Below are 15,684 nucleotides of genomic sequence, written 5' to 3'. Positions count from 1 at the left end.
CCTGTTGTTCTAGATGTTTCTCTCTGCTTCACCTTCGATGTTTTGTTCCTTAAATGTTTTACTGTTCAAATGTCAACAGATATTCCCCCCAAATAACAGGATAATGTTTTTTCTAACGAAAACCTTATTATTAGAGAAAATTATCCTTTTATACTATTTCATTAATATATTAGGGGGCCAAATTGATGAGTAATTAGATTAATAGACCAATATAATGTATTAATTATATTCTGTTGCCAATATGAAATGATTGCTAATAGGGCCCATAAAAAAAAAATATTTATCACAGAAAAACTATATTTCATGCTACTATAAATGGTACCCATGTTATAAAATATTGTTCCCCCCCCTATAAATAAATTTTCATGGGCCCTATCAGCAATTTTTTTGCCTTTAGTAAAATTTGGTGGTTTCAAAACTGTAGGAAAAAAAAGAGCAAAACATTTTTGTTTTGACAAACTGCCCTTTTACCAGTTTACCCCCAGGTGTAACTTACAGGCTATGGGCCGTATTCAATTAGAGGCAAAAATGTCAGTTTTCGCCATTGTTTGCGAATCGGCCGTCAGATCGGCAGATTTGTGCACGCTTTCGCCAAAGACGGCGAAAAACTGACGTTTTTCGCCTAAAACTGGAGAAAAATTTTCTCCAGCCTAGGGCAGGCGAAACAATTAGCACAATCCCTATTTTTGGGTAAAAATGTGGGGATTTCTTACAGAACACTTTGGACAGCCCCCCTAATGATACTTTAGCGGAAAAAAAAAATCGTAAGTTGCGCATTTTGGCAAAAAACGGCCGCTAAAATTTTGGTCAAAAGCGTTTTTTTCCACAAAAACTGCGTTTAACATATTGGGGCTGGTATTTCTGAGGGCCATAAGGATGCGCCAATTGTTTTAAACATTGCACGTGGCTGGCACAGGCAGTTTTTTATAACCACTAAGAAAACGCCTGCGCCAGCCACATGCGATGTTTAGAACACTTGACGCATCCTTATGGCCCTCCGAAATACCAGCCCCATTACGTTAAACGGATTTTTCATGGAAAATAAAAACATTTTAACCAAAATTTGAGCGGTCATTTTTTGCCAAAGTGCGCAACTTACGATTTTTTTTCCACTAAAGTATCATTAGTGGGGCTGTCCAAAGGGTTCTGAAAGAAATCCCCACATTTTTAGCCAAAAATAGGGATTTTGCATTTTTTTTCACCTGATCTGGGATGGAGAAAACTTTTCTCCAGTTTTTTAATCTCCAATTGCGTTTTCGACGCTAATTGAATACGGCCCTATGCTGGACACAGGCACTTCTCAGCTCACTGCAATACACAGGAACACTAGGATAGGAATATATTTATAATATTATTACAGCTAATACAATTTACTGCTAACTAAACTTTATTGCTGCTTTAATTTGAATACTACCTAACTTAAACTACTGTTGAAACAGGATGTAGTTTATAAGGGAGGGAGGGAGAGATTCAAAAGTAGTAGTGATAATAGTTTATTTTTATCGATTGACAAAATGCAAAGTGAATGAATAGAAGCGGGGGCATAAGTTCATCCCAGTCGCCCGGAGGCAAGTTAGAGTTTGGCGCCCCACCCAAAAAAAAGGGTAAACAAATATGGTGTGTGTATAAATATCCACGCAATCACACTTAAATAGATTATATGAATATGATTTTATGGGGTCTAGATGTGTATGATTATTTACAAATCAGGTATAATTGTATAGGAGCATTTGTGCCTGATTCGGAGCTGCTACACCCCCCCAGGGTCCTGCAGTATCAAAACCGAGGGATAGTTCACCTAAATTTAGTCCATAGGTACAAACATATATATGTAGTAGTCACAATTTGTACATGAGGCATCAGACATACAGCAGGACAACGACGTGTGTTTCGCTGTGGCTTTTACAAGGTTAGCCTCGGCAGCGCCGAATTAGGCACAGACACTCATATACAATTATGCGTGATATGTACATTTTGTTGCAGGGCTCCAGGTACTCTGCATGACAATAGCTGGTGGGTCAGAGTCAGACAGACTCACCGAGTTCCAGCAGACTCTGCAGCAGCATATGCTGGTGAGCCGCCGTTTGTTGTAATGCAGAATCAGACGTTGCCGGTGGGTGGCTCTCTGTACCGGTGTCCTGTGATAGGAGATCAGGCAGGTGAGTGCACCATCGCTTGCTGCAGTGCAGGCTGAGGGGTATCAGGCGGGGTCCTTCCTGACTCCTATTGCAGGTGTTAGCAGGGCTCCCGGGACAGAGCAGAGCAACGCTGTAGCAGCAGCGGTCACACTCGCTTCCTTCTGTGAACCACATCTGTGAACCACATAAGTGTTGCTTCACATGATATAGATGAAGGAGCCCCTTCAGGGCTTGGCACCCGGAGGGGGATGTAGTCATATTCGGCTGCCGGTCACAATCCCGACAGCGGAATGCCGGATAGGGATATATGATAGGAAGGGCCGGATTAACGGGGGCGACAGGGGCGGTTGTCCCTGGGCCCCCACACGTGAAGGGCCCCCACACCCATCCGTGTTAAAGTGGGCCGGAGGAGACGGAACCACTCTTATCCGGCAACCTAACCCCGGCGCCGCAGGGTGGCTCCATTTGCCAGGCACCCGCTGAGATTGTAAACAGCGGGCGCCCAGTTCCCTCCCCGCAGCGGCAGCCGGAGCCTGGAACTCACTCTTCATGTAATCCAAGTCTGTCTGGGATTACATGAAGAGATAGAAGGATTTGAGCAAGCCTACACCCATAGAAGATCTGTAGTTAGTTCTCCAAGATGTTTGGAACAACCACCCTGCTGAGTTCCTTCAAAAACTGTGTGCAAGTGTACCTAGAAGAATGATGCTGTTATGAAGGCAAAGGGAGGTCCCACCAAATATTGACGTGATTTAGATTTCTCTTCTGCTCATTCACTTTGCATTTTGTTAATTGATAAAAAATAAACTATTAACACTTCTATTTTTGAAAGCATTCTTACTTTACAAAAGTTTTAGGCAGGTGTGGAAAAAAAGCTGAGCAGTACTGTCTATATATATAGATATATATGCAGATAGATATAATGCAGTTTAATATATGTGTAGATATATATTTGTATGACGAAAAAGATAGGATAAAATAGGGAGCACATAATATAATTTCATAGGAAAAATGGGACTGGGACTGAGGTATACATCAATGGAAATTCAGTAATTTGATGGACTTGCATAACCGCACACAAGCAGCTGTGCAAATCCGCCATCTCCAATGCAAATGCAGGAGGAGGTGTCAGACATCTCCTTGCTGCATTTGCGATCCCAGCACTGTGACCGATGATCGCGATGGTTGCTCCTTTGGTCAGGCTGTGGGAGCTGAAGCTTCCCGCACCCTGGTCACGCAAAAGGCCAGGAATCTCTGTCCGCCGACGCAGACCCTGGCCTCATCCCTCCTGGAAAACGGGGGTGACACTCCACCTGTTTCCGGGAACTGCGACCAGGCACATCCCCGCTTCACCCTCCAAGCACCCAATCGTGTCAGTCATGCTGCGGCTTGGGGGTCTGCGAGCAAGATCGCAGGACCCTTTCTGCACGTGTGCAGCGCAGATGTGCGTTGATGCTCAGATGAACGTACGTCTCTAAATCAGGCCCTAAAACCCTGTGACTCTGCTTTGCTACGGCTTCCTCGGCATTAGATGCAGCGATTCCTGGTTTTAGACTATTTCTAGGGAATAATCCGCTAATTGCACAAAGACGTCAGAAACAATTCTCACATTTATTGTGTAATATTTTATTTTGTTGTCAGATATTTTCCTTTTATTTTTCTCCCTAGAAGTTATTTATTGAGTGCTTTCCAGATAGATATTTGTACTCTGTCCACATATGAAGCCTAGGAAGTCATTACGTGCGGCTAGCAGCTGTTCTCCTAAAGGAAAGGATATAAATAATGGAAGGACAGTCTTTTATTTCCAGCATCTGCTTCCACTGAGGATTTGTTATCTGGTTATTGTACTGTTTTCCCGGTGATCTCAATGCTTCTCTCACTCTCTCTAAGCCAGATCTGTGCTGGCTGAAAGTGACTTATCCCGGTTGTTTGAGAATCAGAAGCAGCAGGGAGAGTTTACTAACACCGGCCACATAACATGAGCAACGTCTGTATACCAGCTGTGACGTGAAGACGCTCTGCAGTGCAGCCATATACCATTGGGCTACATCTACTCAGTGCATGATTATGGGTTACCAGCACCAGCGAGGAGGCAGCACTACAGTTTGGGCATTTAGTAATCTCCATAAATTGTGACGGAGAGATGCAGTCAAATGGTCGGCAATGTCGCCATTCCAGTTCAATCTCTTTAAGTGAAATCTATACTGTGCATTATTTTCCTATAACATGATGCTGCATTGCTTTCTAGTGGAATTACTATTTTACCAAAACCACCCGGTTGGCATGTGGGCAGTTTCCATGCTCCAGGGTTGATTCTGTCTCAGCTGCATTGATCGCCTGGTGAATGCAATGTGACTAGCTGTGCAGCAGGGGGCATTGTTGAGCAGACCTAACACAGTGTAACATGATCAGCACAAAGCAATAGGAAATGTGGCATTGATGAGCCAGAGTTCATTCTGAATGCTCATGGGTACTTTTAGCGCTTTTTCCACACAGTTGAATGAATCCTATGTGAACGATCAGTTAAGGTACATTCATTAGTTGGTTTTATTTTGAAAGCTCAACATTAGAGGAATTCATTACTATTTATTAAACTTCGTAATAATAATTTAATTCTAAAAAAGTCTTTAGTTCAGAGTGCTCTATATATATACTTAAGTATTTAGGCCCCCATTTATCAACTAAGGCAATTACCAGCGGAATTTTTTGTTTAGTATCACTGTGATAGAAACGAAAAATCCACTGGTATTTACCAATATTCACCCCTCCGGCGAGGTCCCGCGAAGTCCTCCGCTGGGCTGCGCCAGCGAAGGTTTAATGCACATGTGCTACGGTCGAAAGCAACCTATTCGATTCTAGCTATCATTTATCTAGTATATTCTATAAGAGGAGAGCTATAATCTGATTGGTTGCTAAACAACCCCACTTCTCCTCTTTAGAAGATTTAATACATCTCACCATGTGTCTTAATCTTTTACGAACTCTAAAAACGATTATACCCTCGTTACAAGAGCTGGGAACATCAGAACAATGAATATTCCTCTCCCTCACTTTATTGCTGAAGTGGGAAAAAGATAAAAGATATGTAAAAGTACTCATCAGACTAAATAATGATTAATGTGTCGGCCATATTAGAGAGTTAAATTAAACGCTGCAAGAACATTGCTGATTCTTCATGCACAAAGAATTTTCCGGCTCCAAAAAAAGAAAAAAAAAATATATATATATATATGTCAGCGAGAGCATGAAATTATCCTCCAATGCGCTTGTCTTCTGTTTTAGTCTGCTCTAACAAACTGTGCATGATTAATGGATCTTTCTTTGTCTGACTGTCACATTATGTCAATCTTTTTGCAATCCTTAGCACATAATGATTGTGCAGCGGCAATTATCTGTGCTGATAGAGGAGCTCGATGAATTTCGCCTTTCTCTGAAACACTATGTAGAATCCGTTTCGGCTCAGACAGGTTGTTTACAGTGAGTATTTTATATGATTGTTGTACTTGTGGTTTGTTGTGTAATTATTTGTATCAGTGCCAGTTACTTGTATCAGTTTCCATTCCAACAGTTCCAATAGGAGATGCTGCTTTGGTGATGTCGTGGTCTGATTAAAATGGGGGTTTGGGGCGTAACTGAGTATAATGGGGAAAATTATTATCCATTTATTTGTTTCCCTTTGGATTTTTAGATGTGTAAATTAATATAGTTATGTGTGTAATATTAATGTAGTTATATGTTAATTTTGCATTAACGTTGTTTGGGATGTTGGTTACATTTTGACTGTACCTACAACTGATATAGGGGCGGCCTATCTCCTATTCTCCATTCTGCAGCCATAGTTCTGGACGATTGGGGGAGTATGGCTGGAGGTAAAGCTGAACACATTACTAATTATGGTCCAGCACTGTGCTTAGATTTTAATAGTATCTTATAAGCAAATAAAAAAGTTGCACGGTAACTTATTTGCATATATAAGATATTTGAATGTGTTGAATATGATTTATTACTAGTATGGCATGAGATATTGGGTACATACAGGCTATCTATCCCTGGCCAACCAGCCAAGCCCAAGGGCAACTGGCAATGACTCAACTCACCAAGTCAGTACGTTCTGGGCGACCTTTTGCCGCTTTTCCACCTCCCACAAGTATTGTGAACATGGAAGCATATGTAACACCCAGGTAAATAATCTGAATAAAGTATGGTTTATGTATATTAAAGTAAAGAACACTGACAGTGATTATAGCAATTTGCATAATGAGTTAAAACATAATCACACTACAGTTACTGGAGCAATTTCACAAAAGGGTATACAACATTACATACAAAGGATCTACTGCATTACCCTATCAGTAACTTAATAGCCAACAATGGGGCATCTGCTACGGGACTGATTCTGGTCCTCTCTCCCGAAGTTGCTGACAAGGCAGCGGTTCTGCTTCATTATCACCACACTGGCAGGCACACTGATCCACGCAACCTAGCGGGACTGGAATAATGGTCAGGTGCTGCTAATGGCATAGTTAGGTGGTACAAGTGTTGCTCCCGCTGCTGAAAAAAACGGCCCCCTTGCACAGGCAGCCACCCAAGGGTGCTGGATCATGAGGGCAGTGCTGCTGTAGGCTGCAAGTGACACGGGGGACATGAGGCTGGAAGTGATGCGGATCATAAGGATGAAGAGCAGAAGACACCAATTGGCTGGCAAGGGTGTACGGTTGGCTGCTGGTTATGGTTTATGTTGATGCCATGCCTGGGTATGGTAGCCACTGACCTGCAACCGCTGATCTGTGTGAAAGGTCCTCCTTCTCTGCAGTGGTCGTCTAAGCCTGGAGTGAATCCTCCATATCGAAGCATTGGGGTGCCTTCTTCACCGTCCCCTCCTGTAGCGGACTACAACACTGGGTGCTGCCCATTTCCTTTGGGACCCATTGCTAGCGAAGGCTCTACTATGTCCACGGGTACCAAACTCTCACAATGACCTTCCTGATTGCTGGGGGAGGGGATTAGCAAGGGGTTAATCCCAGTAATGCTGTTATGAAATAGTTTGCTCTCTAAATTACAAGTTCACCCCTTTACAGTTTATCCGCTCCTCTGGAAGCCTAGCCCAGCTATCTACACTGGCAATTAGTATTACTTGGGAACAAGCTGGCCCTGGCTCCTTCTTGATGGGATTGGACCTTCCCATGGTGGCTATAGCTCTTTTGAAGACCCTTTACCAGCGTTAACACGAACATGGTTCAGTTATACATTATACATAAAACACTCATTATACAGAATACATACATTATACAAGATACAACATGGGGGTTTTATACAACTGGAGATACGTCCTAAGGTGAGCGAGACAAGGTGGGCTTAACCCCCTATTGACAGTCTTATTATTTACTTCTCCTGGAACCTGGACATCTGTGGAGAACTAAGGCATAACAAGTACAGTACTCTGATCTGAGTCAAAACTCTGTGAGAGTACTGTCAATACACTGGCATTTTCCAATTTACCATACTCCCCAATCTAAAATAACTAGTTTGGTTTAGAAAATTGTCACGTGTGTGGCCAAGTTTTATAGCACGCCTTCCCCCTGACCACCAGTCATTACTGTAATGCAGTAGCTGGAACCCTAACAACTGGGTGAGGAGAAAGCAGTCTGCACCTCTGGAACCCATAGCTATTTAAAAAAAATTTGGATAGGGTCTGTGTCAACCGTAGCTCCAGAAAGCATTGGGGGTCATTCAGACCCGCTCGCGAGCGAAGGTCGCTCGCTAGCGGGTCGATGGTGCCGAATTGCGCATGCGCACGACGGAGGGAGCTCCGTCGTGCGCATGCGCGAGACCCGAATAACGACGGCAAAGCCGTCGTTATGGGTCTCGCGCCAAAGGGGGCGTGCTGTCGATGGTGAGTGACAGCACGCCCCCTTTGGTGGGCGTGCCTGCCAGACGGAGGCGTTCCCATGGGAACGCCTACCGTCTGAGTCCGGCCCCACTGACATCAGTAATGATGTCAGTGGGAGTGATTTTGGCTCTGATAGAGCCAAAATCACTCCTGGGCTTGCGGAAGCGAGACCCTACCGCAGGGTCTCGTCGCAAGCCCGATGGTCGCGATGGTCTTTGACCATCGCGACCATCTTTTTGGCCGCTCGCATAAGCTGTGGTCACCCACAGCTATGCGAGCGGCCAGAAGGCCGCTCCAAATTTGGCTGGGATGGCCTTGATTCAGAGCGAGCGCTCTGGTCAGAGCGTTCAGCTCTGAATCAGGCCCATTGTCTGTTCCAGCCGCCCATCCATAAATTGCAATTTACTATTTGCATACAGAGCAAGAACTTGCATCTGATCTAACACCCAGTTCTTGCTGATTGCGCCCCAGCTATAAAAGCTTGCAATGAACTACTGTAATCTGGAAATGGTGGGTGATCTCAAGGCAAGGGGTACTTGTGGAAAAGTGTACCAAACAAGCTAACTTTGTACAAAGCTATACAAGCCTTTTATGTTTCATAGTAAAAAAGAAGTTTGCCATTTTTATTTAGGCCTAAACTTAATAGCGTAGGTTGGTCGAAATTGGTATTTATTTCAACAATGTGCTCCATCTTTTTGTACTTCTCTCCGAAGAGTCGCAAATGAGGTTTCACTGTACTATACAGCTGCAGAGACTGCTGCAGGCTGGGCATAAGGAAAGTATTGCACAGGACCGTTTAATCAACAATTCATATACTACAGTCTTATTTTGGCTATGATACCAAGACTCTGCTTTTAAATGACACATAAGCTTTATTTTTCACGTGTTTCTTAAACTCTGAAGCATATATTTACATATTTCAGATATTAACTTCCACAGCCTGCTGCTGCTCTGTAATAAAAGTATTACCCATACACTTCCTTATAAATAATTATTTTGTATCTTTAGGACAGTTTCCTAATAGTTGGGAATACATTAGTTTGAGTTACTATGGCATCACTGCTGTTATAGACTGGGGGAAATGTGAGACACTGTGGTCCCATTGTGCCGCTGTCAGATGGAGGTGGCTCACCTGAAGCATGGAGGTACAATTATTAACAATTGGATCTTCCATCAGATTACAGTCTAAAAATACACTATTTACGGTGCATCGGTTTTGACTGTCATTTTACGTCGATACCTGTCGGATTTGAAACCCCTAATCTGCAGCAGATCAAATGGCTAACCCATAGCCAATCTGCTGCTCACTATGATCTGTGCAGGCTTTGTTGTATTAAACTGTTTATAAATAGTTAAAATGAAGCCACTGAGCCTAGGCTGGAAATGGAAAATAGGGTGGAAAAACAGTGTGGAGTCTCTCCTATTTTCTAGTAACCAGCACCAGGCTGAACCAGCTGGGGAGCTGACGCTATAGCAGGGGGACACACAGCATGGGATCCCACTGCCATAAAAGCAACAAGCTTCAAACTGGTCAGCACAGGGTTAAAATCCCTATTAAAATGGGGGCTCCACCAAGAAAAATGCAAACTTGAGGGAGCGTCCAGGAGCCATGAAACGCGTGGACTGAAAAATATTTTATCTTATGCTTATGTTTTATTTTTGGTTTTTCTGATTTTATGCATGTTATTTTTGATGCTCTATTATTTATTTTTATTGTAAACTTTATAGTTAGCTGTATATAGACTGTCTGTTATAGTGAAAACCGTTTTTATATTAACACATTTGTCAAGTACAGAACAATATTAAAAAAATGCCATTTCTAAATAATTTGTAAACCTGTTTGGGTTATTCCTATGTTATAAACATCTGGTTATGAATGCGGAGATTACCAGTTCTACTTTATTAATCTGTGACATCCTTGTGGCTCCTCCCAGATACATGCATCTGTGCTATCCCAAGATGGGTGACTAAGGAAATGCCTAGTTACAGCTCTGGGCCTGATTCACAGATGGATGCAAATCCCGTCAGAACTGCGTCATACTTGCCTTCATTTTTTTTCCTCCCCGGGAGAAGCAGCAGGTGGATGGTTCGCATCATTAAGACCCACCCCCTACTTGGGAGACCCCCGATTGTTGTGGAAATTCTCCCCATCCTGCCCACTTCACTAGGAAGTGGGCAGGAATGCAGGAAAAGTGCCTACTCTACCGGAGGTGCGGGTGATTACCAGAAAAATCGTGAGCCTCCCACGACTTCCGGGACAGTGGGCATGTATGGACTGCGGCTTTGTATGCAACATTTGTGAAAATGTGCAAATGTCACAGCTGCCTAGATTCATATTAAGATGCTCACAGACGTCTTTGCAAATCCAAACGTTTGCGCACAAAGACGCAGATCACTCGTTTGTCAATCTTCTGAGTAACCTTATGGTTATTAAGAATGGCCGTCGGAACTGAGATGCTGGAACCTTTGCAACTGCGTACGGGATCGCGGTCACAGGCTGAGACGGCCTGATAACGGTCGCAGCACCTCTGCGTTTTGAATCACACTCCTATCCCCCACCGGTGCCGTCCTTAAAGTCCCCGTATGTCAATCACTTTGCAAATAAATCCTCACTGCAAGCGACAACAGTAATTCATCGGGACACATGCGCCGTGCAACTCCGACGCATGTGCAGTAATTAGAACAGTGGCCAACTGTGAAAATATCAGGGTAGCGTCCATCTTTGAATCAGGCTTTCTGTGCCATGGACATATGTTTTATGTTTGTATCCTCCCAGCGCCGTAGCGTCCTCTTGTATTTTAAAAGGTCTATTGTTTGGTCAGGCTGACCATCGTCGTTTGGTCGGTTTAGAAATATGATGCTTAGAAAATCTGCAGTTTGTACACTTGTCTGTGTAAAAAAAAAAAAAATCAATAGTTGGTCTGATGTTCTAAAGTCGTTTTTGCCTCTAGTAAATGGGGGGGGGATTGCAAATGCCCACATTTACCAACGAGTGATAGTCTTATTATCACTTGTTACTAATCTTAAATAATCAATCAGCTTCTGTAATTTTTTAAACACGTCAGTTAGGAGCCGATTGGTTGGAGCAGCATTTAAGATTAGTAACGAGTGATAACAAGACTATCAGTTGTTGATAAATCTGGGCTGTAAAAGGACACAGTGGGCGGAATTCAATTGATTCCTGCCCACATCGCGCCCGACGGAGCTATTCAATTCTTGCTCCTGTCGGGCACGATCAGCTGCCAGAGCTACATTTCAGCTCGCAGTCCCAGGGGGTGAGAGCTGAAATGTGCGAAAAGTGACATGTTTGGGCGCACAAACATCACTTTTCGCGATCGCGCACAGCACTTTGGTCGGGTTTAGCTGCTTTACGCGGCTAAACCCGACCACTTTGGGCGCAATCGGCACGAAAATCTAGAACAATTGCATAGCGGCCCGCGATCTCCTGTCACTTTAGATGGGAGATGCGGGCCACGAAAACAATTGAATTCCGCCCAGTGAGTGATTCCGGTAGAAAACCTCATTATGGGATTTTTCTAAGTATGTGACATTACTTGTGTATGATCTACACAAATTGTCTTCCCGATTCCGGCGTATAATGTAGAAGGAAGCTCTTGACGAGAAGGGGAGCATGTAAGTCAGTGGTTATAACCGAGGCTCTTCTTTTTGGATGATATCCCTTCCAGTCAACCAAATTAAAGTCTTACCTAGTAAAACAAATTTGTGACTCCCAAGATTTCCTAAGAACTCCAATTGAAAAATCAATCAAAATTGGTTTTGGAGAAGATTTCCTGAAGAAACGTTATATACAGTCAGGTCCAGAAATATTGGGACATTGACAGAATTTTCATATTTTGGCCTCTATTCACCACCACAATGGCTTTGAAATGAAACAAACAAGATGTGCTTTAACTGCAGACTTTCAGATTTAATTTGAGGGTAATTACATCCAAATCAGGTGAACGGTGTAGGAATTACAACGGTTTCTATATGTGCCTCCCACTTTTTAAGGGGCCAAAAGTAATGGGACTATCAACTCAAAAGCTATTTCATGGACAGGTGTGGGCTATTCCCTCGTTATTTCATTATCAATTAAGCAGGTAAAAGGTCTGGACTTGATTCTAGGTGTGACATTTGCATTTGGAATCAGTTGCTGTCGACTCTCAATATGAGATCCAAAGAGCTGTCACCATCAGTGAAGCAAGCCATAATTAGGCTGAAAAATCAAAACAAACCCATCAGAGAGATAGCAAAAACATTAGGTGTGGCCAAATCAACTGTTTGGAACATTCTTAAAAAGAAAGAACGCGCCGGAGAGCTCAGCAACACCAATAGACTCGGAAGACCACGGAAAACAACTGTGGTGGATGACAGAAGAATTATTTCCCTAGTGAAGAAAAACCCCTTCACAACAGTTGGCCAAATCAAGAACACTCTCCAGGAGGTAGGTGTATATGTGTCAAAGTTAACAATCAAGAGAAGACTTCACAAGAGTGAATATAGAGGGTTCACCACAAGATGTAAACCATTGGTGAGCCACAAAAACAGAAAGACCAGATTAGAGTCTGCCAGACATCTAAAAAAGCCATTACAGTTCTGGAACAACATCCTATGGACAGATGAGACAAAGATCAACTTGTACCACAGTGATGGGAGGAGAAGAGTATGGAGAAGGAAAAGAACTGCTCATGATCAAAAACATACCACCTCATCAGGGAAGCATGGTGGTGGTAGATGGAACTGGTTCCCTTGTATTTATTGATGATGTGACTGCTGACAAAAGCAGCAGAATGAATTCTGAAGTGTTTTGGGCAATATTATATGCTCATATTCAGTGAAATGCTTCAGAACTCATTGGACGGTGCTTCACAGTGCAGATGGACAATGACCCGAAGCATACTGCAAAAGCAACCAAAGAGGTTTTTAAGGCTAAAAAGTGGAATGTTATGCAATGGCCAAGTCAACCCCTGACCGGAATCCGACTGAGCATGCATTTCACTTGATGAAGACAAAACTGAAGGGAAAATGCCCCAAGAACAAGCAGGAACTGAAGACATTTGCAGTAGAGGCCTGGCAGAGCATCACCAGGGATGAAACCCAGCGTCTGGTGATGTCTATGCGTTCAAGACTTCAGGCAGGATTTGCAACAAAGTATTAAAAAGTGAAAGTTAGATTTAGGATTGTTTAGTTTGTCCCATTACTTTTGGCCCCTTAAAAAGTGGGAGGCACATATAGAAACTGTTGTAATTCCTACACCGTTCACCTGACTTGGATGTAATTACCCTCAAATTAAATCTGAAAGTCTGCAGTTAAAGCACATCTTGTTTGTTTCATTTCAAAGCCATTGTGGTGGTGAATAGAGGCCAAAATATGAAAGTTCTGTCAATGTCCCAATATTTATGGACCTGACTGTATAACCATACATTTCAGTAGTGAAATATGGAAGATGTGAGGAATGTGCTTTATTTGGAAAAAAACAAAAGGAGAAAAATGTCCATGATCTTGGAGATCAGATATTGTATGATTAACAGCAGGAAATCTAGTAAGGGAACAGTAGAAGTTTATAATGGGTACCAGGGATCATGTAATATAGAGTTTTATTGTAAAACTCATAAACATCATTATTATAAGCAAAGTCTATTCTTCAATTCCAAATAGTTTTCAAGTATGTGAAAATGCAATGCAATGTAATAATAGGTGGTGAAAAAAAATGCAGAATTGCGGTTTTGGGGTGTAAACGTCGGGAAACCACTCAGCACCCTTAGGACAGCCCCCCAAATCATAACTGCGTCAAAAAAATCCTTAAAAAATACAAAACACCCCAAAAAATTACTATGAGAAAAGGGCGAAAAAGTACAAAGTTGGAGTACAAACTAGCGAAATAAGCTTTTGGGGGGTCTGCAAGTATGGGGGGAGGTGTTTTTTTCAATGCATGTGCTTGCTGAAGATGCGTTTTTTAAAACTTCACTTTTGCGATTTTTAAACATGCTTGCACCCAATTTCATGTACTCCAAATTTGCTGGAACTAGTTACTGTATTTTCTAAAAAAAAACAAAAACTGCTAAATGCTATTCTTTACCACTTGTGCAAAGACACTAATTAGCAGCTAATGAGAGCATTTAAGTACCCCAAATAGCTTCAGTGGGGCTATTTGGGGGCATCTACATTGATCCCCAATGTTAGTGCATCTTTTGGGGGGCGTTAGGCTGATTTCCCCAAATCTGACAGCACTTTTCGCCTGTTTGCTATTCGCTGGGTCCCGTTTTCGCGTCCTTTGGAATTGAATAGGTCGAAAAGCGGGGCCGTGCAAGAAAAAGTTTTCGCCTCCAAAACACGCGAAGTCAGCGAAAAGTACAGCAGGCGAAACATTTCCGACTTTTCGTGTCTAATTGAATATGCCCCTTAGTATTCTAGTTCTTATTATAATACAAGTGCCTTATGCAATAAACATAATAGTAATATTGTATTGCTTCACACAGTGTTGCCATTCAGAAGCTTTCAAATGAGTCCCGTTTCATCATCTATGAGTTTTGGGAAAGCAGTAATGTATGGAAGAAGTAAGTAAAGTCATTTTTCTATAATATATTATAGCTCTGACCCACACAACACAGTAACCTAAAGCTGGACATCCACTATACAATTATCTGTCAGATATATGTTCAATCTGGCTGGTTGGAATGAAAACCTGGTAATGCATGGGAGCAAATGACAGTCGATCATATGGTTTTAAACACTAAAAAAAGGACCAAAAAAAAAAAAAAAGGACAAAAAAATTGTTCAAATTGATTACATTTGTGTGTTTTAACCAATTTGTCTGAAAAAACATTTTTGGCTATTTTCCAGTGTTTGTGAGCAAATAGACGATTGTCATTTGCTCCCATACATTACCAGGTTTTCATTCCAACCAGCCAGAGTAGATAGATATCTGACAGATAATTGTATAGTGTATGGCCAGCTTTAGGATCATCGGATGATTTTAAGGCTCAAGATAAGTCTATATTTTAAATGCATCCTCCCTTAAATAATAGATGACAGGATTTGCTCTTTTATACACACATAGTACTACAGGTTGAGTCTCCCATATCCAAATATTCCGAATTACGGAATATTTTTAGTATGACTGAGAATGTGAAACCTTTGCTTTCTAATGTTTCAATGTACATAAACTTTTTTTAAAGCACAAAATCATTAAAATACAGTTTTCAATAACCTTCAGGCTGTGTGTATAAGGTGTATATGAAACAAATTAATTTCATGTATGTACACAAACTTTTTTTGATTCTAAAAATTATTAAAAATATTTTATAAAATGACCTGCAGGCTGTGTGTATAAAGTGTATATATAAAACATAAATGCATTATGTGTTTAGTTTTGGGTCCTATATCCAAGATATTTCATTATAGTATGCAAATATTCCAAAATATGGAATATTCCGATATCCAAAATACCCCTTGTCCCAAGCATTTTGGATATGGGAGACTCAACCTGTATAAGCTTGTCTTTCCTAGATAAAGCCAACCTATCTTAGTAGCTGGGTACACAAGTGCCAGTGTGCTATTGTTCTAGGTTCCCAAGTGTCAGGTGGCCACTGTTCTGCAAGCCCAAAAAACTGGTTCCCACACATTCATGTACTGCATATCTGACAATCAGGGAAC

At 42.0% G+C, this 15,684-nt stretch overlaps 1 protein-coding gene across 2 annotated transcripts in view; it reads left to right on the top strand.

Moving 5' to 3' along the window:
• NECAB1 (N-terminal EF-hand calcium binding protein 1) overlaps positions 1-15,684 on the top strand; it is a 298,804-nt gene that overhangs the window by 276,637 nt on the left and 6,483 nt on the right. For both annotated transcript variants that reach the window (XM_088471513.1, XM_088471514.1), the window contains 2 exons: positions 5,503-5,615; positions 14,508-14,585. In XM_088471513.1, coding sequence (XP_088327639.1) covers positions 5,503-5,615; positions 14,508-14,585 — 191 coding nt within the window. The remainder of the gene's footprint in view (positions 1-5,502; positions 5,616-14,507; positions 14,586-15,684) is intronic.

This window comes from Taudactylus pleione, unplaced genomic scaffold (assembly GCF_031769625.1).
Source record: "Taudactylus pleione unplaced genomic scaffold, aTauple2 ptg000114l, whole genome shotgun sequence".
Taxonomy (NCBI): domain Eukaryota; kingdom Metazoa; phylum Chordata; class Amphibia; order Anura; family Myobatrachidae; genus Taudactylus; species Taudactylus pleione.
The sequence above is the reverse complement of the archived record's forward strand: the minus strand, read 5'-3'. Positions and strand labels throughout refer to the sequence as shown.